Source organism: Diceros bicornis, chromosome 36 (genome assembly GCF_020826845.1).
Source record: "Diceros bicornis minor isolate mBicDic1 chromosome 36, mDicBic1.mat.cur, whole genome shotgun sequence".
NCBI classification, from domain to species: domain Eukaryota; kingdom Metazoa; phylum Chordata; class Mammalia; order Perissodactyla; family Rhinocerotidae; genus Diceros; species Diceros bicornis.
The window spans coordinates 26038319-26064263 of record NC_080775.1 but is presented as its reverse complement, the minus strand read 5'-3'; the positions used below and the strand labels follow the sequence as shown (position 1 = coordinate 26064263).

Genomic DNA, 25945 nt, shown 5'->3' with positions numbered 1-25945 from the left:
GCCAGAATGCACCTCCGGAGCTTTAGAGAGTGCTGGGATCCCTGCTGAGGAGGTGGCTGGTTCCAGGATGGGCGTCTTCATCAGTGAAACAGCAATGAACAAAAACAGCAACAAAGCCGTTTCTCAGGTCTCTCCAGCTTAGCTGGACTAAATGGTTTGGGTGTGAATGGTTTCAACTATGATCACCAAGCATTTACCTCCTACACTAGCCCAACTAGAAAATTGTCTTTCATCCCCTATTTGTCTCCTCAGTATTCCCCAAGGTGACCTATGAGAACAATAAAGGCTCTCTGTAAGTGACATCTGGAGAAGACTCTGACATTCCCTGATGCAGCCTGGAATGAGGGTCAGAGACATTACCGGGCTGTAGAGAGGCAGGAACCGCACACCAGAACTCCAGGTAGGTTGTAGAGATTTGGTTGACCCTAGTGTTTTTGTATGGACCAGAGATACTCAAGGAGTATATGTTAGGTCAACTCTGAGCTTCTGTGTTCCTTGGTCAGATGCTATCTGGATCCCCAAAGAGTTTCTTACAAACAATGGAAATCTAAGATTTCCCATTCCCAGACTTCTGTGGAAACTAATTTCAGATCCAAAGCAGATGCCTTTTAGAAAATTGTTGCTTAGAATGCCCATGCCTATCTAAGGCTCAAATAATGCCCTGGTCAGCTTTCTTGCTCCCTCATTTAATAGTTATTCTAATGAAATTAATAATGTATTAGAGTAATATTTGTTTTATGATGAAAAACAACTAAGATATGGATGCCTTAACAAATCCTTTAGCTAAGGTTCTCCAGGTCCAGTTCAAGGCTGTCATAAATGTTTTCTCCTTTTAAGAGTTGCCATGAAACTCATCAAACACTTTTCCACAACTGGTTCATTTGTTGTTTGAGATGGGTCTTCCCATGCATTCCACTGTGTCTGCTGAGGAAAATTAAGACTGTATAGTAATTAAACTGTGATTAGACTATGTGTATTGAGGCTGATCTACCAGTGTCTACAGGAGATCCCTGACCTGGGAAAACCGTATCAAGGGGGCCATAGAGTTAAAACAGAAAAATGTACTGAAAACATTTATTGTGGCATCATGAGAGTCAGTGAGGAAAAAACAGACATGACATTCCTGTGTTCAGGGAGGGAGGCAAGTTTTATATTTAGTGCCACATTAAAGGTGAGCAAGGGCCTATAGAATCATGTAAAGAGGAGGATGGTAAGTCAGGGAAAGATGCACAGGAAGAAGTGATATCAAAGCTGAAACTGAAGGAATGAATAGGAGTTGGCCAGTGAGAGGGGAGGAAATGGAAAGAAGCACATTCCAGAAAGAAGGGATAATGTATCAGTGAGGGTCCAATCAGGAGAGAAACCATTCGGTAATTTGAACAGGTACCATTTAATATCAAGAATTATTAACTATAACAGTAGACCCACTATAGAGGTGAAAAGAGAAATCTCAACAATACACGTGGTTGTGAGAACAGCCAAGGAAGGAACAACTTAAATGGGTGGCTCCCCAAGGCTGGGATTAGACCTCACTGAAAAAGGTGTGGTACAGTTCACTGAGTTGCCCAGGCCAGAACTAGTCCCCAGTCATCGAGCAAGCAGGAAATGCCCTTCAGGAGTGCAGGAAGCCCACTTACCAGCAGAGCAGTGCAAGGCCTGGGATGTGTCATATCCATGTCCAGAAGGAGGCAGCAGACACCTTCAGGATACAGCAGAGTCAAGGCTGAGGGCTGGGCGCACAGAGGGAGGAGGGTGTCAGGAGCTGCTTGCCAGGGGCATGGTGACGCTGTTATGGGGGTCACTGGCTGGGGTTGGACTGCGTGCTCAGGGGGTGCACAGCGGGGCAGAGCACTTCAGGTGTTGGTGCAGAAGGAAGAAGCAGCAAAATAGCAGCACACCAGAACCTGGGCCAGGGCCACTCCTCAATCTCCAGGTAAGCAGGAACAACCCACTGGGACAGAGATGAGTTGAGGTTGGTAGTCTGAGGAAGTCAGACCTACAGGAGTCAAACTCCTCTGCCATCCATTGAGCTGCAACCACACCTCCTTCAACAAGGTTTGAACCCCCCCTACCGAGTTTGCCCTTTTGTGGGTACTCCCCTTCAGCCCTAGGGTGCCCTTCAGAATTCTCTTTCCATCTTAATAATTACTGTCCTATCATAGCTTAATAATTCTTTATATTAAACTTCCACTGTTTAAATTACCATGTGGTACCTGTCTTCTAATCGGACCCAGACCGATACTGAGGTCGTGGAGTTGCACTGTTCAGATCTGTCATCAAGAGAACCTAACATGGACAGCACAGTTGAACTGTAGCCACCAGCTGCCTTTTCTATCCCCCATGGTGCTCCCACTGAGGCCTTACATCTGCCGTGCTCTGTCGAGCCAATGACTGAGCACAGAAGGGATGGTAAGGCTAAATCATTTCTGTCCACATAGGACTCCTCTATGAGAAATATCTTGATGGATACTCAACATCACAACCCAAGGGCCTACACTATGATTTTCCTGCTGGGGCTTGCCCTGAGACCCACACTATAACTTTACCCCACCACTGATACCACTAACACCATGGGGTCTACCAGATCCTGTGAGCAAAGCAGCAGGGCTTCTTGAAGCACAGCCTGGACCTACTGCAGAACTCATCTGCTCTGGGCCCACTTCGGTCTTGCATACTTTAGTGTCGCCAAGGGATAAGGACCAAGGAGTAGTCCTAAGGGTAGGACAGGGTTTCTCAACCTCGCTCTATTGACATATTGGGTCGGGTAATTTTTTGTTGTGGGGGGCTGTCCTGTTTATGGTAGCAGCATTCCTGAGTTCTACCCACTAGATTTTAGTAGCATCCTCAGTTGTGACAATAAAAATGTCTCCAGACATTGCAAAATGTCCCTGGGGAGCAGAATTACTCGCCCACCCCTAAACATTGAGAATCACTGGTGTAAAATATGCTGCCTCCAGAACCCAGAGGCCAACTAGTCTCTGTCTTTCCTTCTTTGTGAAAAGGTATTCAAGAGGCAATTTCTCTTGCACTTTTGAGGGAATATCCTGACATGCCCTTGATCCCTAAGAAGTTCACTGAAGTGGCAGTTCATTCTCACGAAGGCCTCCAGGATTATAGCCGCTTATTGCTCATCCTGTCAAATCAGTATGATGTCATGAATAAAACAGACCAATGTGATATTCTGGGGATGTTCAGGTCCAGATCTTTTCAGAATAGTAGACAGAGAGTGGAAGAGTTAATATAACCCTGAGGCAAAACTAAATGAACAATTTGTCGATACCATGTAAATGTGAACTGCTTCAGATCCTCTTTGTAATTGGAATAGAAAAGAATGCATTTGCCAAATCAATGGTCACATACCAGGTAACTGAGGCCTTATTAATCTGTTCTGGAAGCAATACCAGGTCCAGAATAGCAGCTATGATTGGGGCTACTATTTGGTTGAGTTTACAGTAGTCTACAGACATTCTGTAAGATCTATCTAGTTTCTGAAGGGGCCAGACTAGTGACTCAAACAGAAATATGGTAGAGCTCACCACCCTTGCATCCTTTAGATCTTGAGTGGTAGCATTAGCCCCCCATCTCTCCTGGGATACAATGTTGTTTCTGGTGTAGTCTCTTAACTGAGGGATTGATGATGGTTCAGAGGTTTCCACTCGGACTTTTGTAATATGACAGTTTATAGGCTAAGTACCTACAGGCCAAGCACCTAATATGGGGGTTACTCCTACAGCCATGTATGTTGACTCCAACCATATACTCAGAGACTTGAGAAATGACCACTGGTAAGTGTGCAGACCCTGTGAGCCAGACTTTATAAATTTATTACCTGGTCCCCATAAACCTCTACTCTTACGTCTAGCTATGATGATGTTTTGGGCCCCAGGTATCGATGTCAACTGAGACCCTATATCTGATAGTCCTTGAAATATCTAAGAATTCCCCTTTCCCCAATGTAGAGTCATCCAAGTGAATGACATTAAGTCCCTTTGGAGGAAGGCTGAGGGAAATATTGTAGTATATCTCTGCCATGGTATTGCAGTGTCCTTCCTCCCAGGGACCCATCCACCTCTTCAGTCAGTTGGGTCTGGATCTGAAAATTGTCAAGGGATCATGAGTTTTTATTGGGGCAATTGCCCTCATCCTTCTGCTCCTCCGTTCTTGCCTTTGTCTGGTTGTAGATATTAAGCAGCACCCTTGTTGCTCACCAGATGGAAAAATCCATCTAGGGACACCATGCTCTTTTAACCATCTCCACAACTCCCTGTTGGTTAAGTCCCCTTGGCTGTCCCTCCAATCTTGCTGTGCATTACTGTTGATCTTGATGTGTTCTCTGGGCCCTCCCATGGAATATAATTCTCTATTGGGTCTTCTGGCCTCACATAAAATTCCCATTCCAGCATGCACACTTCTCTTGGCCTCTGTATTCCTTCATCTACCACCTTGCAAGGTATGGTATAATAAGAAATATATTTGGTCTTTGTTCCCAGTTCCTGGCACAGAGCTCCTAAAACCCTTAGAATTTCCTGAGAGAGGCGTGTCTAATTGTTTTCATAATTAGCCCCTCTCACCATACCTGAGTTTATGCTAAGGAAGTGACTCATTATGGGAGGAGGCCCCAGATAGCTTCAGGAAGGGAGCTAGTAACCAGAGGAACCAATCAGGTGATTAGAAGGTTGGAACTTTCAGTCTTACCCCCTTGCCCCTCACAACCTCCAAGGAGGGGAGAGAGACTGGAGATGGAGTTCAATCACATGGCCAATGATTTAATCAATCATGCTCACGTGATGAAACCACATATAAAAACTCTGAGATGAGGCGCAGAGAGCTTCCTGGTTGGTGAACACATCAATGTGCTGATGGGGTGGCATGCTTGGAGAGGGTGTGGAAACCTTGCCCCGACCTCCCCAGACCTTCCTGCCTTATGTATCTCTTCATCTGGTTGTTCATTTATATCCTTTAAAACAAACCAGCAATCTTACGTATATCACTTTCCTGAGTCCTTCTAGCGCATTATCAAACCTAAAGGGGGGATGTGGGAACTTCCAAACTTGCAGGCAAGTCGGGCAGAAGTGTGAGTAGCCTGGGGACCTGGGAGTTGTGGCTGGTGTCCAAAGTGGGGGGCAGTCCTGTGGGACCAAGCCCCTTAACCTGTGGGGTCTCTGCTAAGTTTGGGTAGTTAGTGTATCAAATTGAATTGTTGGACAGTTGGTGTTGCAACTGTATGCAACTCGGGCATTTCCACTTCATGTAGCCTTGGCCATTGTTTTCTCCTGAGTTCTAACTAGAAGCTAACAGAAAGTTTCCTCCATCCCCTCGGGCTCTTGCTTGAGTGTTAAATCCTGTGTCCCCAAGAAATACTCCCCCATCAATGCATTCTTGCTGTTCCAGTCTTACACTCTATCCCACTTGATCAAGCCTCTTAAAATCCAATCCCAGGGGTACTCAGCCTGGCTTGTGCTGTGCATGCTAGCTAGTTCTTGCGGCTCCTTTGGTGTATGGTCTCTTCTTCCTTTATGAAGCCCAGCACATCCCAGCCTGCTTCTATTGGGATTTAACACAAACTATTAGCCTGGCAGCCAAGCGAGGAGATGGGTGTAGCATCTGAGGGGACACCTGTTGCCTTGTCAAGGAGAAGCTCTGTAAGATCTTCCAGCGTGGGGGAAGTGCTCGTACTTACTAACGTAGGCTGGGCCTAGAGAGCTCAATCCATGAGGATTTAGTGGGGTCTGCAGAACCGCTCATGGGCTACATCCTCAGGACTCCATCCCATTTTCGAGTCCAGATTTCCTCAATGGCCCTGAACTTGGCATAGTATACTGAGCATTTAAACATCCTGGAGCTCTGCAGCTCTCTCAGATCTTCGGTTTGCTCTTTCAGTTTCCGCTCTTCCACTGCGGGGGATCAGGGCCTCCTCACAGACTTCCAAAGAGGCCCTGGAGCTCTCGCACGTCGCCTTTACACTCGGTAACCTCCCTCAGTTTCTCATTATCCCAACGCAAGATGAAGATACAGCTTTGCAGTACCCAGATATCTTTTTAAAAGAGATTTATTGAGATATAATTCACATACATTCGCCTGTTTAAAATGTACAATTCAATGATTTTAGAATATTCAGAGAATTGTGCAACTGTCACCACCATCAAATTTAAGATATTTTCATCATCCCCCAAAGAAATCCCATACCTGTTAGCAGTCACTCCTCATTTCCTTCCAACCCCTCGACCCTAGGCAACCACTAACCTACTTTCTGTCTCGATAGACCTGCCTATTCTGGACATTCACATAAATGGAATCATACATTATATTGTCTGTTGTGACTGGCTTCTCTCAGCACAATGTTTTCAAGTTTCATCCATTCTATTAGTTTCCTAGCGCTGCTACAACAAATTACCACAAATACCACAAATTTGCTGGCTTAAAGGAACAGAAATTTATTCTCACAGTTCTGGAAGCCAGATTTCTGAAATCATGGTGTCTGCAAGGCCCTACTTCCTCCAAAGCCTTTAAGAGAGAATCCTTCCTTGCCTCTTCCAGCTTCTGGTGGCCTCAGGCATTCCTTGGCTTGTGGTGACAACTCTCCAACCTCTGCCTGTCTTCACTTGGCTTTCTCTTCTTTTCCCTGTCTTTTTTTTTTTTTTTTGTGAGATCAACCCTGTGCTAACATCTGCCAATCCTCCTCTTTTTTTTGCTGAGTTAGACTGGCCCTGGGCTAACATCCGTGCCCATCTTCCTCCACTTTATATGGGACGCCGCCACAGCATGGACTGCCAAGCAGTGCGTCGGTGCACGCCCAGGATCCGAACTGGCAAACCCCCGGCCACCACAGCGAAGCGTGCGCGTGCACTTAACCGCTTGCGCCACCAGGCCGGCCCGCCCTGTGTCTCTCTTGAGTCTCTTATAAGAACACATGTCATTGGATTTAGAGCCCAACCAGATAATCCAGCATGATCTCATCTCGAGATTCTTATGGACATCTGCAAAGACTCTTGTTCCAAATAAGGTCACATTCACGGGTTCCAGGGGTGAGGACATGGACATATCTTTTTGGGAGACACCTTTCAAGCCACTATCCATGTTGCAGCTTTTATCAGTACTTCATTCCTTTTTATGGCCACATAATATTCTACTTTATGGATATGCCACATTTTGTTTATCCATTTTTCAGTTGATGGACATTTAGGCTGTTTCCACTTTTTTGTTATGATTAACAATGCTGCTGGGAACATCTGTGTGGATATATGTTCTCATTACTCTTGGGTATATACTTAGGAGTGGATCTAACATGCTCTCTCCATATCTTTCAAAGTGCATGCACCAGGAATTTTTCCAAGGTCACTACCATTTAGTGCCAGGGAATCCTCATGCCCCATCTGCCACTCACAATGGTGTTTGTTTTCAGCTGTAAGGCAGTCTCAAAACCTGTTTTCTCAGACCACTCCTGGCATCACCTGTGTTAGCTGAGTCCTCAGATAAGTAGATGCTTAGGTAGGACTAGATATGCAAGAGATTGACTGGGGAAATGCCTAGGAAGGAAAAAGGGGAGTGTGACAAGTAGAATATTAGTCCCCAAAATGTTCATATCCTAATCCCTGGAGCCTGTGAATGTTATGTTCCATGGCAAGCGGGGGTATTAAGCTTGCAGAGGGAATTAAGGTTGCTAATCAAGATTAACCTGGATTATCCAGGTGAGTCCAATGTAATCACAAGGGTCCTGTAAATGGGGAAGAGGGAGGCAGAAGTGTCTGAGTGATGTGAGAGACTCAACAGACCATTGCTGGCTTTGAAGATGGAAGGGGGCCAGGAGCCAAGGAATGCAGGTGGCCTCTAGAAGTTGGAAAAGACAAGAAAATGGATTGTCCTCTAGAACCTCCAGAAAGGAACTTTCTTGCCGACACCTTGACTTCTGCCCAGTGAGAATCATTTCAGACCTCTGACTCCAGAATCCCAGTGGGTTCTCCAGTTTTCCCAGGACTGGAGGATTCTTGGGACACATGACTGTCAGTGCTAAAACCAAGATATTTTCAGGAAAACTGGAATGGTTGGTCACCCTATCCCAAACGCTGGAGACATTCTCAGGCCCAACATACCCCTCATCTCCCTGACCCCCTCTTAGGATAATTTCTAATCGTGGCAGTTTATGGCTGGAGAATTTCTTCACTGTCTTCTCTACAGCCCCTCTTCCCACCTTCCCCACCTACCCAGAGCAGACATCATCTGTGACTCTGAGATGCCTTAGGGAGAATGGGACATTTGTAACTTTTCTTTGTAACTCTTAAACATGAAAACTCAGATTAGCACTGCAACTTAAATTTTCAGCTGGGTCTTCTATTTTACTTCCACACTTCTCCTCTATAAAATCCAGGCCAACTCCTGTGTCCCTGACCCTGCACATTGTGAGGGGGTGGAGCATTGGTTGGCAGTGTGCCTACTTTCACCCTTCCCACAAGGGTCTTTGTTTCCTATAAGGGAAAAGCAAATACCAATACTAAGCTTATTTTCTCAGGACTACAGAGCCATCCACCCAATGAACTTCCTGTCTTCAACAGAAAAATGAGTGGGCATCTCTACTTCATAAAACCTCAAGTCTTTTTCATTTGTTCCAGAAACTGTGCCATACATAGGATCTCTAAGTTTTACAGGGAGTTGGTGCCCAGAGACTTGTTATAGCCATCTCCTTTGTGGCCATACTTTTTTCACTGGAAGCAAATTAAGTGGCTCAGTCTCCAACCCAGGGCCCAAGTGGGTTCTAAGAAGCCCTGAGGTGGGAAGGGGGTGGGCGAAAACTTAGCATCACCCTTCACAACCCTGCCTGTGGGGGACCCAATGTTAGGAGAATGAGGCATACCTGCATTTACTCTGACTACTAAGGTCTCCCTTGTTTCATATTTATTATCTTATTTATATTTTCTCACTTTTCAACAATAAATACATATTACTTTTGCATGAACATATAGTGATTTTAGTTAAAATAGTAACTTTAAATGTGTAAAAGAAAATTAACATAAATAAAATATTCTCTATTAAAGTATAAAATATATAATTCATAAATGTAAAAATATAATTATTAAACACTATGTCGCCTACAGAAGAATAAGCATATCAATGGAAAACCACATAGAGGCTGAGAACTTTTAACGTAGAAACTACACAAATCAATGAGGATGATATGGATTATTAAATAAATGGTTTGGGGAGAATCAACTAGTACTAGCGAGAACTTAACTACACATCTCACAACACCTACACCAAAATAAACTGCAGATCAATAAAAGTGGTTTAGTCTTTTTAATGAAACCATTAAACCATTAAATATTTTAGAAGAAAACAGAGATGAGTGGTATTATTGATGAGTGGTAGATTTTTCAAACAAAAAACGGGAAGTTATAAAAGAAAATATCAATACATTTGGCCACATAAAATTTGTGACCAAATAAACTTAGTATAAATGCAAATATAGGAAAAAAGCACTGATATGCATAAATAATAAAACATTCTTATTTGTTTACAATAAAGTAACAAATTTTTTTAAGTGATCAAAGGATATAATCACTTCACAAATTAACCATGAGTTCCAGAAGCTTCCCACTCTTACCTGATAGGGATGGTAGGTTCAACTTCATCATCCTGACTCAAGACAACTTTTGCTCTTCAGTTCTGTCATAATTTAATTCACTGGGATCTTGATATTCTCACTACCTACAGGTCATCACATTTACCCATTATGTGGACGACTTCATGCTGATAGTATTAGGTGCATAGGAAATGGGAGATGAGTTTGAAAGTCCTGGTAAAAACTTCTTTACTCACTGTTATAATTTATGTCAACCCTCTTAAAAAACAGACCAGCTTTATCCATTTAGACTTAAAGAAATATTTCCCCAACGTTAAGCACAAATTCAAAATACCATCATGGTATCACACATAATTTACAAAATATAATGTTAACAATATAGTCAGTTCTAACAGTGACCAAAGCTTTGGTGGATAAAATGAAATTTGTGATGTGGGGTAGTGAAAAGCATAGATGCATAGAAACATCTCACTTTTAGAAACAGTGTATTTTTATAAAACCTAATAGAGACATTCTTTTTACCTTCTATGTATTCCTATAGCAACTCTTTCTTCAAATTTTATATGAGAGGATTTGAAGAGATTTTATGACACTAAGAAGCAGCATTCAATTTAAGAATCTTAAAATCTAACAAGGATGAAAAAGCATAACCTTATGTGGACAAAGGGCACAGGCAAGCACATGCCCACCTGCCAACTTCCCAAATAGGAAAAAAAAAATCACATTTAGTTATATATAATATAGTAATAAAAGATATATGAAATCAGCTGTAAAAATTCTGAAAAAAGTCAGTTTCTTTGTACTATAACAGTATGAAATGTCATTTTTCATTAAAATTAAAAATATTTTGAACCTTTTGACACAGCAGAGCTAATACTGACAACATGCCACTCTACCTGGTGGGTGCCATGCTCCCTCTACCCATGTACATTTTGCACCAGGCTTTGCATCGCTTGATTCACAAATTTCTTATAATCACTCAGCCATTTCATTTTTTTTGGCTATGGTTGATTATGGTTTCTTTTTAGATAACCATGGTTATTTCAAAATAATATAAAAACAGTTTCTCTTTTGTTCTTCCTGGAAATCCTTTAGCAACTAACTTCTCCAATTGCCTCTATATCTTGTCTCTTCGTCTATCTTCTCCTCCCTCTGCCTCTTTCATCACCTAGCTCATAATTTCCAGAAGCGTAATACATACATAACTAACATCTTCAGTTTAACAACTGGTTGGTAACATGCCTCACGACTGTAAAGAGTGGCAGAATTTGAGGTGAGAGCCTAAAAGCATTTCTGCAGAGCAGAAAGGAGGAAACATGAAAGATAAGCAAATTTAAGTGAAATATATCCAATTAAACATAGTTCTTCAGTAAGACCGAGTCCATGTGCTATGTCCTTTTTACACTGTAACCACTCCTATTCAAGTCCAGGACCTACTCAGTAGATGCCTATCTACTCAAATACACAACCACCCTGATTCGGTAGGTTCACAGAACAATATAAAAAGAGAAACAAGGAATCTGGAAAACGGAAAAGAAGAGATTTTTCACTTCTTTATAACATGAAACATTCTATTTCATTATTTTTTTATTTTATTTATTTATTTTTTCCCCCAAAGCCCCAGTAGATAGTTGTATGTTATAGCTGCACATCCTTCTAGTTGGTGTACGTGGGACCCGGCCTCAGCATGGCCAGAGAAGCGGTGCATCAGTGCGCGCCCGGGATCCGAACCCTGGTCGCCAGCAGCGGAGCGCGCGCACTCAACCGCTAAGCTACGGGGCCGGCCCTATTTCATTATTTTTAACTACAAAAAAGACTGCATCTGATTGCTAATGGTACATCAATTCAACTTCAAAACTCAGATTTAATACATTCTTCTAAGGGAAAGCAAGAACATAGTCACTCACTTTAATTACAAGATCCTATCAATTAATGAAACCTGTGACTTTGTGTAAACTTGGTGAGTAAAGAATCTGACATGGAGGGCCGGCCCGTGGCTTAGCGGTTAAACGCGCGCGCTCCGCTACTGGCCGCCCGGGTTCAGATCCCGGGCGCGCGCCGACACACCGCTTCTCCGGCCATGCTGAGGCCGTGTCCCACATACAGCAACTAGAAGGATGTGCAACTATGACATACAACTATCTCCTGGGGCTTTGGGGGGACAAAAAAAAAGGAGGAGGATTGGCAATAGATGTTAGCTCAGAGCCAGTTTTCCTCAGCAAAAAGAGGAGGATTAGCATGGATGTTAGCTCAGGGCTGATCTTCCTCACAAAAAAATAAAAATAAAAAAAATTAAAAAAAAAATGGAATCGAGTATTTAAAAAAAAAAGAATTTGACATGGATGTGATTAATGACTGGAGGCCATGAGTTCAATTTAACTGCTTCTCCATCTGCTCCACTCTCTGTAAGTCCATCAACATCCTCTTCTAGTCTTAAATCTAAAACCTCCCAGCATTACGAAACAGATATATGAGAGATTCATGAAACTGTATCCCCAAGCTTGAATTTTAAGGGATTTTGATTAATAATAAAGTTATGTAAGACATAAGTTAGGAACCTGAAAGGCAGCAACTAATCAAAGATAAAGTACATCTTGTGTAAAATCAATCCAGAACACCTTAAAGAATTTCACATGCCATAGGTCTTAAATTTATCTTTTTATCCACTTCTAGGATCCTTCTATGTGACAGATACTCTGTTAGCCTAGCACACAATCCTACCTTGCCTTTTTTATCTTCTAAAAAAGATAGCATGGGCCGGCCCCGTGGCTTAGCGGTTAAGTGCGTGCGCTCTGCTGCTGGCAGCCCAGGTTCGGATCCCGGGCGTGCACTGACGCACCGCTTCTCCGGCCATGCTGAGGCCGCGTCCCACATACAGCAACTAGAAGGATGTGCAGCTATGACATACAACTATCTACTGGGGCTTTGGGGGAAAAAACTAAATAAATAAATCAAATTATTAAAAATAAATAAATAAAAAAGATATCAGATTTTCCTCCACAAGAAGACATGCCAGTGGTTTAAAGGATATCTCCTTTACTGTTATACTCACTGAGATATTTTCAGAGATGAAAAAGTCACTTAATACTCATATTCTCTACAGCATTATTTAACCCTCTATGGAGAGTCTGATCCATCTATTCCAGTGCTCTGCCTGATGGTGAGGAAACTAGGATAATTAATCTACTCAATACCTGTTATTCTTTCATTCACTGAAAATGTATGAGCTGACTACCTATAAAGCATTCCATTTAGTCCTAGAGATACAAAAGTGTTCAAGATTGTTTCCTAGAGCTCACCGTCACGTGGCAGAAGGCAGACAGAGAAACAGTAAATTAGAGAACAGATTATTACAGAGGTACAAATCAAATGCTCTGGAGAAACAGAGAAAGCAGTTGGACACACAGCCCATCTAGAAAGCGCTGGAGAGAAAGACTAAGAAGTCACCAGCAGAGAGATGATAGAAAAAATACAGAGAGAAGCTAAAAGGACCAGGCTTTAACAGAGTTTACCAACATGAAAGGGAGAGCAAAGAATAAAGGACCCCACAAGATAATTCCTGAATTTCAACATAATCATAGAAATGTTAACAACAGAATAAAGGGAGAAAAAGAGCTGTAACCAACTAAAAGCAGTCATCAGAAAGGGTTTCTCTTGTCCCTATTATAAATTTAGCAATAGTATAAATAGATAATTCTATGAAATCGCTGGATTGGCTCTTTTGGTATCAACAATATTAATTTTGATAACAATAATGGGAAAATGACTAAATTTCATAGGAATTTTAAGGGGAAAGAATACTACGCCATAATACAGTACAATCAAATATCATATAAAAAAGAATAGAAGTTTTGTTTAAAAAGTTAAAGGTGATATATATTCACACACATATCCCATACATGATTGTGATAGAAATTACACAAATATTTCAGATTTTGAAAAATCATATGAATAGAATTATATCATATCACCAAAAAAAGTGCTCAAACAAAAATCTGCAAATATATGTAACCACTATTTTTGACTCATGGGATATAATCAGAAGGCAACATCATCTCCTATTACCTTTTTAAATATTCAGATATTTTTCTCCCAAGTTGAAAAACCTTACTCTCAAGTAATAAGTCCACAGTATTCCTTTAATTCACAAAGCACTGAAACAGAATGTCTAGCCCCCTATAACTATAAAAACACCAAAAGTCACAGTCCACCAGCTAGGCCAGGCTACAAGCTGACCACCTGCAGTAGGGGTAGAAGGCAGGCATGGTCCTTTTCTTCTTTGCTGCCTAATTCTATCCCTTCTCCCTCAGCTAGCTAATTATAGCTTGATCCTGCCAGGGTCAAAACTGTAAAGTGTGGTTTAATATCTGGTTGATACTATTACAAGATGGTTTTAAGCAGTCTGAAACTGGCAATTATTTTATAGCTGACTTGCTTTCAGGAGCCTTTCTGTACTCACAACTGTTCTCACCTGCAACTCCCTTGACCTGAATGAATACAATCCATTCTGTTGGCCTTTCTTTCTTCTTCACTCTTAAGGAATCCAGAGATTCACTTTGGATTATCCTCTTCTGAGGCCTCTTCAGACCTCTAAGTGGCCCTTTTGTACTGTATCTAAAATGGATCCCCCATAATGGCTCACTCTCTTTCATGCTTGACGAACACGTGGTCCTTCATAAGCACTCAAGTGGTTTTTGTCAAAAAAAATGCTTAGAGTGCAGAGCAGAATCAACATATTAGCAATTCTCCCTTCATCAGCCAAAATCTTCTCAGGTTCCAGGTTTCCTGGGTATGACTCAAACACCTGCTTCCAGAACTGTAGGAGATTCCTATCAAGCTCTCCCAACTCAGTTTTATGAGAAATAAACAGCCTCTTACCTCCTCCCTTTGGCAACTTTGTAACTTTTCTTTTTTTTCATGAAATGCATTCTCAAATTCATTACAGATTAGCTACTCATTAAAATACTATATGATGAAAGACTGAAAACAACATAGCATTTATAATAGAACTAAATTAAGTTTCTCTTGTAAATGAGGGGGGTGATCACATTCATGCCTAAGAATGGAGATTCACCCGTGACAAAATGGGGGCAGGGAGAATTTGCAGAGAAATCAAATCTTCAGTTCAAATGTGTCAACTCTCCAAATTTTTATGTCCGCAACTAGGTGTTATTTTTTCAATCCAAAGATCAAGTCTACATTCCAACATATTTTATTAAAATATTACATACTTACATTAAGAAATATGCTCATAACTTGCTGGATTGAAATAACTCAGTATTTACTTTAAAATGAATATGAACAAATACAAAGAGTATCTAAAAATAAAACATATCAATTACCAAAAGCAATCAATTTAATAGATATGGGTTACATGCGAAACTCTGGCATACTAGTAGCTTTGAATGGATAGCTTTGAAAGGTTTACAAGTCCTAAGTCCATTCTTATTAAACTGTTTTGAGTGGAGTGTGATTCAAAATAAGTCAGGGAGATTTACTTTCAGCATGATGATGTGAGGAGGCTGACCAATCAACTCCACTTTTAAAACAGCAACTCTTAAGTTGGATAAAATTGTTTAAAAACTACCATGTAGGTACTCTGGAAATCAACTGAAGATCTACAACAAACTAAGAAGTGTTTATTCATGAAAACCACCGAAGTTCAGGCAAGAACATTGTGAGTCTGTAGTGGTGTGCCCTCACATCCCACGCCAGAGCTTGCTGCCACTGCCAGAGAGACACACTTGACTCCATGCATTGTAAGGTAAAGTGGGGATCTCAGTGGTAAGCAAAGTTCTCTAGCCTGAGGCTGCAGAACTGTTTGGGGCAAACAACGAATGGAGTAGCTGGAAGTTCTGGGAGGTAAGACAGCCATCTGGGTTTGACACGTGCTCCATATACTCCAGATTTACCAGAGGCATGCAGAGCAGAAAGTGAAGCTGGTTCAAGCCACCCACACATCTATGATTGCCAAAGCCTGCACATATGCACTAAGGAGAAGCAAAAAAGCTCATTAGAAAGCAAAAACCAGGGCAGTCTTGCAAATGACCTGAATACTAAATGTACTCACCATTCCACACACAGATCCATCAGCAGAATGGAGGGCCTGACTGATGGGGATTGAACACAACCTCTGTTCAATCTTTGGATAATGCTAAGCTATGCAGATGCAACAGACCTTCAGGAAGCAAGATTCAAAATTTTAAAAAATAGGCAGAGATATCATAAGTGGCTGCATATTGTAGTAGAGACAGACTTCACAAATTTACTGAAGGCAAGATACTAAACAAAACAAGAACACCACTCTGGGGAGAAAATCAGAATCTGTAACTGCTACATTATCTGAAATTCAACAAGACAGCAAAGAAACAAGTGTGACCCTTACTAAGGAAGAAAAGCATTAAATAGAAACTGAGTGTCTCCAAGTGCTGGATTTAGCAAAGACCCAAAAGCAGCTATTATGAACATGTTCAAAGAACTAATGGAAGTCATGTTTAAAGACTTAATGAAAACTATGATGAAAATGATGTAATGCATGAAGAATCTCAATAAAGAGATACAAAGTATATGAAAGAACAAATGGAAACTTGGAGCTGAAAAATACAATCTCTGAAATGATAAATTCAGTGGATTTGAGATGGCAGAAGAAAGAAGCAGTGAACTTGAAGAATCAGCAAATGAACAAAGTCTCAGACACCAGATCAACATCAAATGTATCAACACACATATGACAAGAATCCCACAAGGAAAAGAGAGAGAGAAAAGGACAGATAAATATATTTGAAGAAATAATTGCCAAAACTTCTCAAATCTGATGAAAAACATTAATCTACAGATCCAAAAAGCTCAACAAATCCCAAGTAGGAAAAATCACATGGAGAGCTACACCTAAACACATTATAATCAAACTGTTAAAAGACAAGGCTAAGAAAAAAATCTTGAAAGGTGCAAGAAAAAAAACAACCTATTACAAAAGAAGACCAAAATTATAATTAACAGCTGACTGCTCATGAAAAATAATGCAAGTCAGGGGTCTGTGGGATACCATATTCAAAGTGACTAAAGAAAAAACTGTCAACCATGTATTCTACATCCAGCAAAATGATTCTTAAAAAACAAAGGCAAAATAAAGACATTCCCAGATAAAGACTGAGCATATGATTACATAAAGCAGGAGTAATGTCACTGTATTGTTAAGCTTTAACATGTACAGATGTAACATATGACAACAAGAGCACAAAGAAGAGAAGAAAAGGAGATAGAAATAAAGTTCCCACATTTTACCAGAATTAAATCTGTATTATTTTGAAATAGACTGTGATAAGTTAAGATGCATACTGTCATCCATAGAGCAACCACTAAAATGTAACTCAAAAAAGGAGGAACAGAGGGATCACTTTAGATATGAGAACAGAAAAGAAATAGCAAAATTGCCAATGTAAAAACAACTATATCAATATTAAATATGAATGAACTAAACACCCCACTCAAGTGACAGATTGTCAGACTGGATAAAAAAAGCAAAATCCATTTGATAAAAAGACTTGTATTCAGAATACATGATCTCTTACAACACATAAGACAAACAACCCAAAAAAAGGGGGGGAAGGGGGTAAAAGATTTGAATAGACATTTCTCCAAAGAAGATACACAAATGGCCAATAGCATAGGAGAGGCTACTCAACAACACTAGTCCTAGAGAAACGTAAATTAAATCCACAGTGAGATACTACTTCATACCCACTAGAATAGCCTTATCAAAAAGACAGACTACAAGAAGTACAGTAGAAGATGTGGAGAAACTGGAACCATCATACATTAGTAGTTGGAACATAAAATTGTATAGTTATTTTGAAAACAGTTCATCAGGTTCTTAAAAAGTTAAACAATAACTTACCACACGACCCAGCCATTTCAATTCTAGAAGTAACCAAGAGAAAGGAAAACACACAGCCACACAAAGACATGTACACACACATACATAAACATATACACAGAAAAAGGGAGAGGGAGGGAGGGAGGAGAAGAGAAAGGAAGGGGCACAATAAAAAAAAATGGGGTAAATGAAAATAATTGGTGAATCTGGATCAAGGGTATATGGGAGTGCCTTGTATTATTCTGATAACATTTCTGTAAGATTGAAAGTACATAAAAATTTAAAATTACCAAAAAAGGTGGCAAAAATAGTGCATAGCAAGCTCCCTCTATCAACTTCTTCAATGAAGACCATATCCAGCATAAAAGTTATTAGAAAACTGTATGTAATTTTAATAAAATCACATCAAGAATATAATTTGGTTGTAAAACCAATACAATGTCCTCTAAAATAATTACTCTATTGAGTTAAGTAAATTCATCTGTAAAGCCTGTAACAACACATTCATATTCACAAAATCTGAAGGAAAGGTAAACACAACTTTCCATTTCTAACACAGGGTAATTCAAAAGTTCACTTTGAAGGGACTGACTTTTTGGTTCTATTTTGCTTTCAATACCAAGCATAACTATATGAATTTGAAGTGTGTTACTTGTTTAATTAACAAAATACTGCTGCTATAAAATAAATGTCATTAGAGTGATAGTAATGTTTTAAAAAAACACTGTGAAAATAAATGCAAGATGCATTTTTAAAAGGTTAGAATCATTTAAATCCTGATTCTATCTGTACGTTTACAATTCTCTACTCTTAGATTTTTAAAAACCATTTTATATATGGTCAATGTGGAGCATGATTAAGTGCATCTTAATGAAGTTTCCACTGATGTACGTAGAAATATGGTTTACCAACAGCCAAATAGCATCATTTCTTTATCAAAGATCAATGGTATGATCTAGAAATAAAGACAACCCTTCAACAATTTTACTTTGCTAACTAAAAATACTTCCCAGGAGCTAAAGGCACAATTTTTATTCACATCTAGTACAATAACCACCCATAAAATCATTACTTATTTTCAACTTAATAACTGATTGACATTTTCAAACAAGCTGTTTTCAATCCTGATAGTTCTTTATTTTCTTTAATATGTTTGCTATTTGCAGTAGGTGTCCATCATGAGAATAACCATAATTAGATAACTGTGACAAATATCAACAAAGTATTTCACACTCTTGAGTGATATCAAGTCAAGAATGGGAGAAAAGCATTGCAAAAGGAGATTACTGCAATGATACTTATATTCTTGCAATAAAACCAGCAATGCCTCCATTTCAAGAGAGTTATCATCTCACTTCCAATTTCTTCCCCTCAAGAACAACTTGAATCTCCTTGGCATCCAAAGTCTCATAGGTCAATAAAGCTTCTGCCAGATTCTTATGCTCTTTTGCATGAGTCTTCAAGATATGTTTCGCTCGTTCATATGAGTCCTGAAATAGCAGATATGTAAGAAGCAGAAAACTTAGGAGAAGCAAAAACCATAAATGAGAAAAGAAAAAAATTTTTACGTATCCTAAAAAATGTGAAATCTGCTGATTTCTATGTACGACAGATAAAAATATTTAAAAGCTTGGTTCACAAAGACAATTATTTCATACTCTCAAACGCTCTCGTTTTTTGTTTTTTGTTTTTTTTGTGAGGAGATCAGCCCTGTGCTAACATCTGCCAATCCTCCTCTTTTTTTGGCTGAGCAAGACTGGCCCTGGGCTAACATCCGTGCCCATCTTCCTCCACTTTATATGGGATGCCGCCACAGCATGGCTTGGCAAGCAGTGTGTCAGTGCACGCCCAGGATCCAAACTGGCGAACCCCGGGCCGCCACAGCGGAGCGGGCGCACTTAACCGTTTGCGCCACCAGGCCGGCCCCTCAAATGCTCTATTTTTAACCTCAAAATCTATCACTCGGATAACTGAGGACTACTTAGACAAAAAGCTACTTAAAAAAATAAAAATAGGGGACAGCCGGGTGAAATAGCAGTTGAGTTCGCACGCTCAGCTCCAGGGGCGCGGGCTTCGCAGGTTTGGATCCTGCGCGAGGACCGACGTACTGCTTGTCAAGCCATGCTATGGCAGTGTCCCACAGAAAGTAGAGGAAGATGGGCACGGATGTTAGCCCAGGGCCAATGTTCCTCAGCAAAAGAAGGAGGATTGGCAACGGATGTTAGCTCAGGGCTGATCTTCCTCACAAAAATAAATTAATTAATTAATTAAATAAAATAAAAAATATACATTATAATTTAAATCTGAGAACAGACAAATCTATTTCTGTATTCAATATATATGTTAAAAAGTAAAGAAAGTTTGCTCCTTTTGCCTCTTGAGATTTCAGCAATTTATTCAATCTAAAATGGCAAGAAAGGATATACCTTTCCATTCTTTTACTTGGTAACAGACTCACTTGTCAATTTGTGACAAGTGTAACACAGTATCATTAGATGATCCTTGATTTTCATACATTTTAATTTTTTTTTGCAACCCACCTTAAGTTTGTCACTTAAATTCTTCAATTGTCCTTCCAAAAGTGAGTTTGGATTAAGTTTATCAGCTCACGAATAACGGCACTTATAATTTATAACAGTTCATTTTTGGCAGGGTCTCAACATTTGCCTGTACAGTGTCTATGCCAATATTTGCATATTTAATCATATTTTTGCCCTTATAAAACTGAGTGGAAAATTTAAAAATTAATTTACCAACACCAAGAAACAGAGGTCATATAAATAGAACATAATCATTAGACATTGTGAACATAATCATGTTCAAGTAAAATAATCAAATTAAAGAAAATATATAAAATATTAGAAATACATCATGGAAAGCTGCAGCTAAAAATCAAGGATAAATTAGTAATAACTTTTAAAACTCTCGTGGATTGAAGCCCTAACATGGAAGACTACATTAGGTTGTTATGCTTTAAGTCTCATATACATTTTAACCTAAAACGGTACTAACCAGTAATCATTTCCCCTTCATAACAATGTAAGCTTTCCATCTAGTGGAAAAATATCTACTGTCGTTCTAATCTATCGTTTCAGAAGGAAAGAATTCAATTTTTGCTCTTCTGTTTTCTGAGTTTTCAGAAATTTTGCATGAGGCAGAAATCTAACGGCTTTATATTAGCTGCTCTCTCAGCCAAAACCTCACAAAGCCAGGTTGATTTCACTAGACCGGTATCTTCTGAACCCACTCACGTTTCTCACTTTCTACTTTCACCACCCTGATCCAAGCAAGCATTATACCATGACTGGATTACCACAGTACTAACTGATCTCACTGACTTTACTCTCTCACATTCCTTTACCCTAATCTCTATTGGACACTGTAGTCAAAAGGATTTTATTTGGCTTATTCTGTATTCTCAGCACTGCTAGGCACAAAGCAAATAACACTATTTGTTGAATAAATATGTCAGAGTGGAAAAGCAATAGAGAATCAATACTCAACATCCCCCATTCTAATACCTATTATGGTTTTGCAGCTAAAGTAGAATTACATCTTTATAATCACAGATATAAACTGTTCTTAGCCTATGGCCAGAATAAAGTAAAGATCCAGTCTATGACCAGAGGTTCCCTAACAACATATTTAAATCACGGCTGCAATGGTGCATCTGCTAATAGAGTGACATTTCTAAAGAACAGAGGGCCTTCAGCTATTTTGTAAGCACCCAGCTTTTTAGGCATATAATGACTAAATAGATAAATAAGCATAGAAAAATATGGTCATTACCCTTAGAAGGATTCTGATTTCTTGTTCAATAGCAGATTGAGTTTCTGGACTCAGTTTTCCTGTATCACTGTAGGTCATAACTCCAAGCTAAAACCAATGAGAAGAAAGAAATTGAACAGAAAAACCTGAAAACACTAATAAATGTAACAGAGGAAGTACTATCCTATACATAAAGAAATAAATATCATGGGGGGCAAGTAAGAAATACATATAAAAATGCCCTTGAGGGCAAAGAAATTTCATAACTCCTCTCAAAGTATATCAAAGTATAATACTAAAATTAAAAGTGTGAGCAAGAGAGAAAATTTTACATCCTAAGTATGCTTCTGGGTACCTTCTTAGAAAGCGCTGGCAGCTACTCCAAGTCTAGAAATCCACAATTCACAGAGTAATAGAATTGCTTCAATGGAACCACAGTGACAATGTAAGAACATGAAATATGTGGAAAGGGCAAAGTGAGCAAGCTCAACAAGTACGTCTTTTATGTCATACGAATAGAAAAGGCTAACGATTTTATCTTATAATTTTGTTAATTCATGGAGTAATAACTGTTACTGTTCGAGCAACTAGAATGGAAAGAGAATGCTACATTTTATTTCTTAGAAAATAACGTTTAGTTTAGAATAAGCTGCGTCAAATCCATTTGGAATGGGACAGAGGAAAAACAAACGTTATCAATTTACGAGAACACTCTCACCAAGAGACACCTGGCACATTATCATTTGATACATGAGGAAGGATTAAAATTAGTTATTACCTTTTCACTCATTCCAAATCTGGTAACCATCCGCTTTGCTATTTTGGTTGCATTATCAAAATCACTGGAAGCACCTAAAATTTTAAAATATACACAGAATGTAATGTACAGCACAGAGAATATAGTCAATAATATTGCAATAACTTTGTATGACAACAGATGGTAACTAATCCCATCAGGGTGATCATTTGGAATGTAAATAAATGTCCAATCACTATGTTGTACACCTGAAACTAATACAATATTGTATGCCAACTATACTTCAATAAAATAAATAAATAAATAAAATAAAAATATACATAAACTCAATTTTAAAAAATATCTTTAAACCAACCAACACAATTTGAATGAAAGCCATGCTTTATAGCCAACCTGTTGTAATATGATCAGTTCCAAATATGAGCTCCTCGGCCACTCTTCCTCCCATACTAACATCCATTTGTGCAAGCAGCTGAGCTCTGGTCTCATTCCATCTGTCATTCTCAGGCAGCAGGGACACCTAGACAATTGAAAAACAGAGAAAAACCTCAGACACAGGTTGGAAACACTTATATTAACAAGCAGAATGACCACGGGTCTCTCACCACCTGACGACACCCCGATGCTGAAAGCTCAAGGGCATTTAGCAGAGACGGTCGTCAGTGACTGATGACAAAACCAGCAATTGACAAAATAAGGAAAATTCTTTACACAGCAAAAGTGCATTTTATAAATAAGAGGTAGATAATGCTGCAACAGCACTGTTTTCTCTCTAGTTGCACAAAAATGTTTAAAATGTCTATAATTAGAAAGATATGTGGAGGCCGGCCTGGTGGCATGGTGGTTAAGTTCATGCTCTCTGCTTCAGCAGCCCGGGGTTCACGGGTTCGGATCCCGGGCGCGGACATGTGCACTGTGAATAAAGCCATGCTGCGGCAGGCATCCCACATATAAGAGTAGAGGAAGATGGGCATGGCTGTTAGCTCAGGGCCAATCTTCCTCAGCAAAAAAAATAATTAATTAATTAATTAAAAAAAGAGCATTCAGAGAACAAAAAAAATAGTTTAAAAAAAAGAAAGATATGAGAACAAAACTAATACTTAAAAAGAAAACTCTCAGAAGTATTGAACCAGTCACTATGCTACACAATTTCTTCTTGGCAGGAAAAGAACAATTACATATTTAAGAAGTATACTGCTGTCATTCCTGAATTAAATTTCATAATGTAAATATGCAATATCTGAAATATTAAGACAATATTCTTTATTAGAAGACAAAGTTCACAAGTATCTCTGATTTCAAGATGGTTCAGGAAGTTAAAGCAAGTATCGATAAACTTAGGAAATAGCTGAATTTTCTTTTTAAATGTTTCATTGGCAATTTCCTACTTAAGCTTTGGGGAGTACTATTTGAAAGAAAAGAAAAAACTACAAGACACTTACATGTCCAAGTGTTGGCCCTCGTGGCATGATCGTAGCTTTGTTGATAGGCATTGCATCTTTAGTGTAATATGCAATAATAGCGTGACCAGACTCATGATAAGCTGTGATGGTTTTGTTTTTGTTATCAATTTCCACACTTCTACGTTCAGGCCCTAAGGATAAAATTTTAATTAAGTAAAATTCTCCTTAAGGAAGGTATACTGAAATGAATGAAACCCATTTGCCTTCAAGTCATTCTTAGAGTAATATATATCATTATTAAATATTTTAAACAGTAAAAGTTTAAAAAATGAGTAGAATTCACCCTACAACACATAAACCACAACAATCTGTCAACTGAAAATCAAAACTGTAAGAACTATCATCTGAATCCTTATATCAAGAGGGAAAGCTTAATTCTATTTCTAGAAAATAAACTTCCAATTTAACAAGAATGTCATAAATAACCTGTTTTGAAACCAATTCAAGATTTAAAATCAAAATTAAATATTGAGATGAAATAAAATTAATTATTCTTTTATCAGCAATTCAGATAACAGGAAACAAATGGGCCCCCCCCACCCCCAAACAATGTACTCATAAGCTATAATATATTTGTTCTGGAAGAGGCTAAATTGTGTTGCTATTTTTGAGTATATATTTTCATGTTCCTATACCTTTCTTTTTCATAAACTCTCTCAAAAAGAATTTATTCTCTAACATAATGAATAGTATTAAGATAGGAAAAAAAAAACCTACCCATTAGAATTTTATCTTTGGAAAACTCTAGTTCCTTCATGGTAACCATCTCTTTTCCATCAACAGCTGCCTTTAATGCAGCTTGATTCACAAGGTTCTCCAACTCTGCTCCAGAAAAGCCAACAGTACCTCGAGCTATGATTTCTGGATCAACAGCTGTGTAGATACAACCCGCTATCAAAACTCTAAAACTAGCTCTTCACAAAGAAATCACATTACAAAAGAAATAATACTGATATCGTGAACTATAATTTAGAATATTTATTTTAATGAAACCACAAAATAAACTTACATTACTAAATTCTAAGGGAGAAAAGCCAACACTGCCAATAAACATGTCATTAAAATTGCCATTGGGGGGGCCGGCCCGGTGGCGCAAGCGGTTAAGTGCGCGCGCTCCGCTGCGGCGGCCCGGGGTTCGCTGGTTCGGATCCCGGGCGCGCACCGACGCACTGCTTGGCAAGCCATGCTGTGGCGGCGTCCCATATCAAGTGGAGGAAGATGGGCACAGATGTTAGCCCAGGGCCGTCTTCCTCAGCAAAAAAAAAAAAAAAAAAGAGGAGGATTGGCGGATGTTAGCACAGGGCTGATCTCCTCACAAAAAAAAAAAAAAAAAAAATTGCCATTGGGACAAATCACGAAGTTCTTTTTTGTGTGTGTGTGAGAGGAAGCCCAGCCCTGAGCTAACATCCGATGCCAATCCTTTTTTTTTTTTTTTTTTTTTGCTGAGGAAGACTGGCCCTGGGCCAACATCCGTGCCTATCTTCCTCCACTTTATATGGGACGCCGCCACAGCACGGCTTTAACAAGCAGTGCGTCGGTGCACGCCTGGGATCCGAACCAGTGAACCCCGGGCCACCACAGCGGAGCACGGGCACTCAATGGCTTGCGCCACCGGGCTGGCCCCCACAAAAGTTATTATACTTAAATAATCGTGAAAAACAAAGAAATGTAGAGTTGCCAGATATGATTTATAAACTTTCAATTATGACTTACATCGTTATTAGCCTAAACACGAACTGAAAAAGCATACTCATAGACAACATTTTGTTTTCTGAATTTCACCTTGAAATATTTTGGAAATAAAAGCTCCCCTTATTTATAGGAAATGTATTTGGTTTTATGAACTGATTCAGCTATCTTTGAAAATACTGTAGCTTAAATAGCTGCTTTCATTACTCACATGACTCCATAATATTTCCATGTGTTTTGTTTTCCAGTTTGCTTTCCCCTCTTTCAGCCCCAAAGTGACTATATCATAAGGTACAGTGTTCATGATATACAGGTGCTTTTTCTATTATTTATGTTACATTCACCTTAAAAAACATTTATACATATATTCATCTTCAAATATTATCTATCTGAATACTCTAAAGGAAACATTGTTTAGAATCAGGATTCAAAATGACAGAATCTCCTGGATACACACTAAATAAGGTACAGACTTTTTTAAAAGGACGTATAAATGGAAAGAAAAAAGGACATATAAAGGAACTGGTCTTTTACGACATTTATCCAGTAAGGACCACAAACAAGGTAGGTTGATATATTACCATTTTATAGAGATGATGTTTGTTTTATGGAATTAGACTTACACTGATCAAACTTTATTTTGTTCAGATACCATTTTAAAATTTCTGTTCGACCTCTTACATCTGGCCTTGGAACTGTAACTTGCATGTCAAAACGACCAGGACGTATTAAGGCGCTAAAAGGAGGATACAAAAAGAAAATATAAATTAATAAGCTGACTATGCAGAAGGTCAGGTTAAACAGGATGGACACACTAA

At 39.2% G+C, this 25945-nt stretch overlaps 1 protein-coding gene across 1 annotated transcript in view; it reads right to left on the bottom strand.

Annotated features, from left to right (window-relative positions):
- Window positions 1–14770: 14770 nt before the first annotated feature.
- Window positions 14771–25945, bottom strand: part of YME1L1 (YME1 like 1 ATPase) — a 54629-nt gene continuing 43454 nt past the window's right edge. Inside the window, exons 13-19 of the mRNA XM_058532677.1 lie at window positions 25751–25863; window positions 24156–24311; window positions 23418–23569; window positions 22369–22495; window positions 21997–22070; window positions 21240–21326; window positions 14771–18940 (exon numbers count right to left, since the gene is read on the bottom strand). Of these exons, the coding sequence (XP_058388660.1) occupies window positions 18797–18940; window positions 21240–21326; window positions 21997–22070; window positions 22369–22495; window positions 23418–23569; window positions 24156–24311; window positions 25751–25863 (853 nt within the window). The 3' untranslated portion in view covers window positions 14771–18796. The remainder of the gene's footprint in view (window positions 18941–21239; window positions 21327–21996; window positions 22071–22368; window positions 22496–23417; window positions 23570–24155; window positions 24312–25750; window positions 25864–25945) is intronic.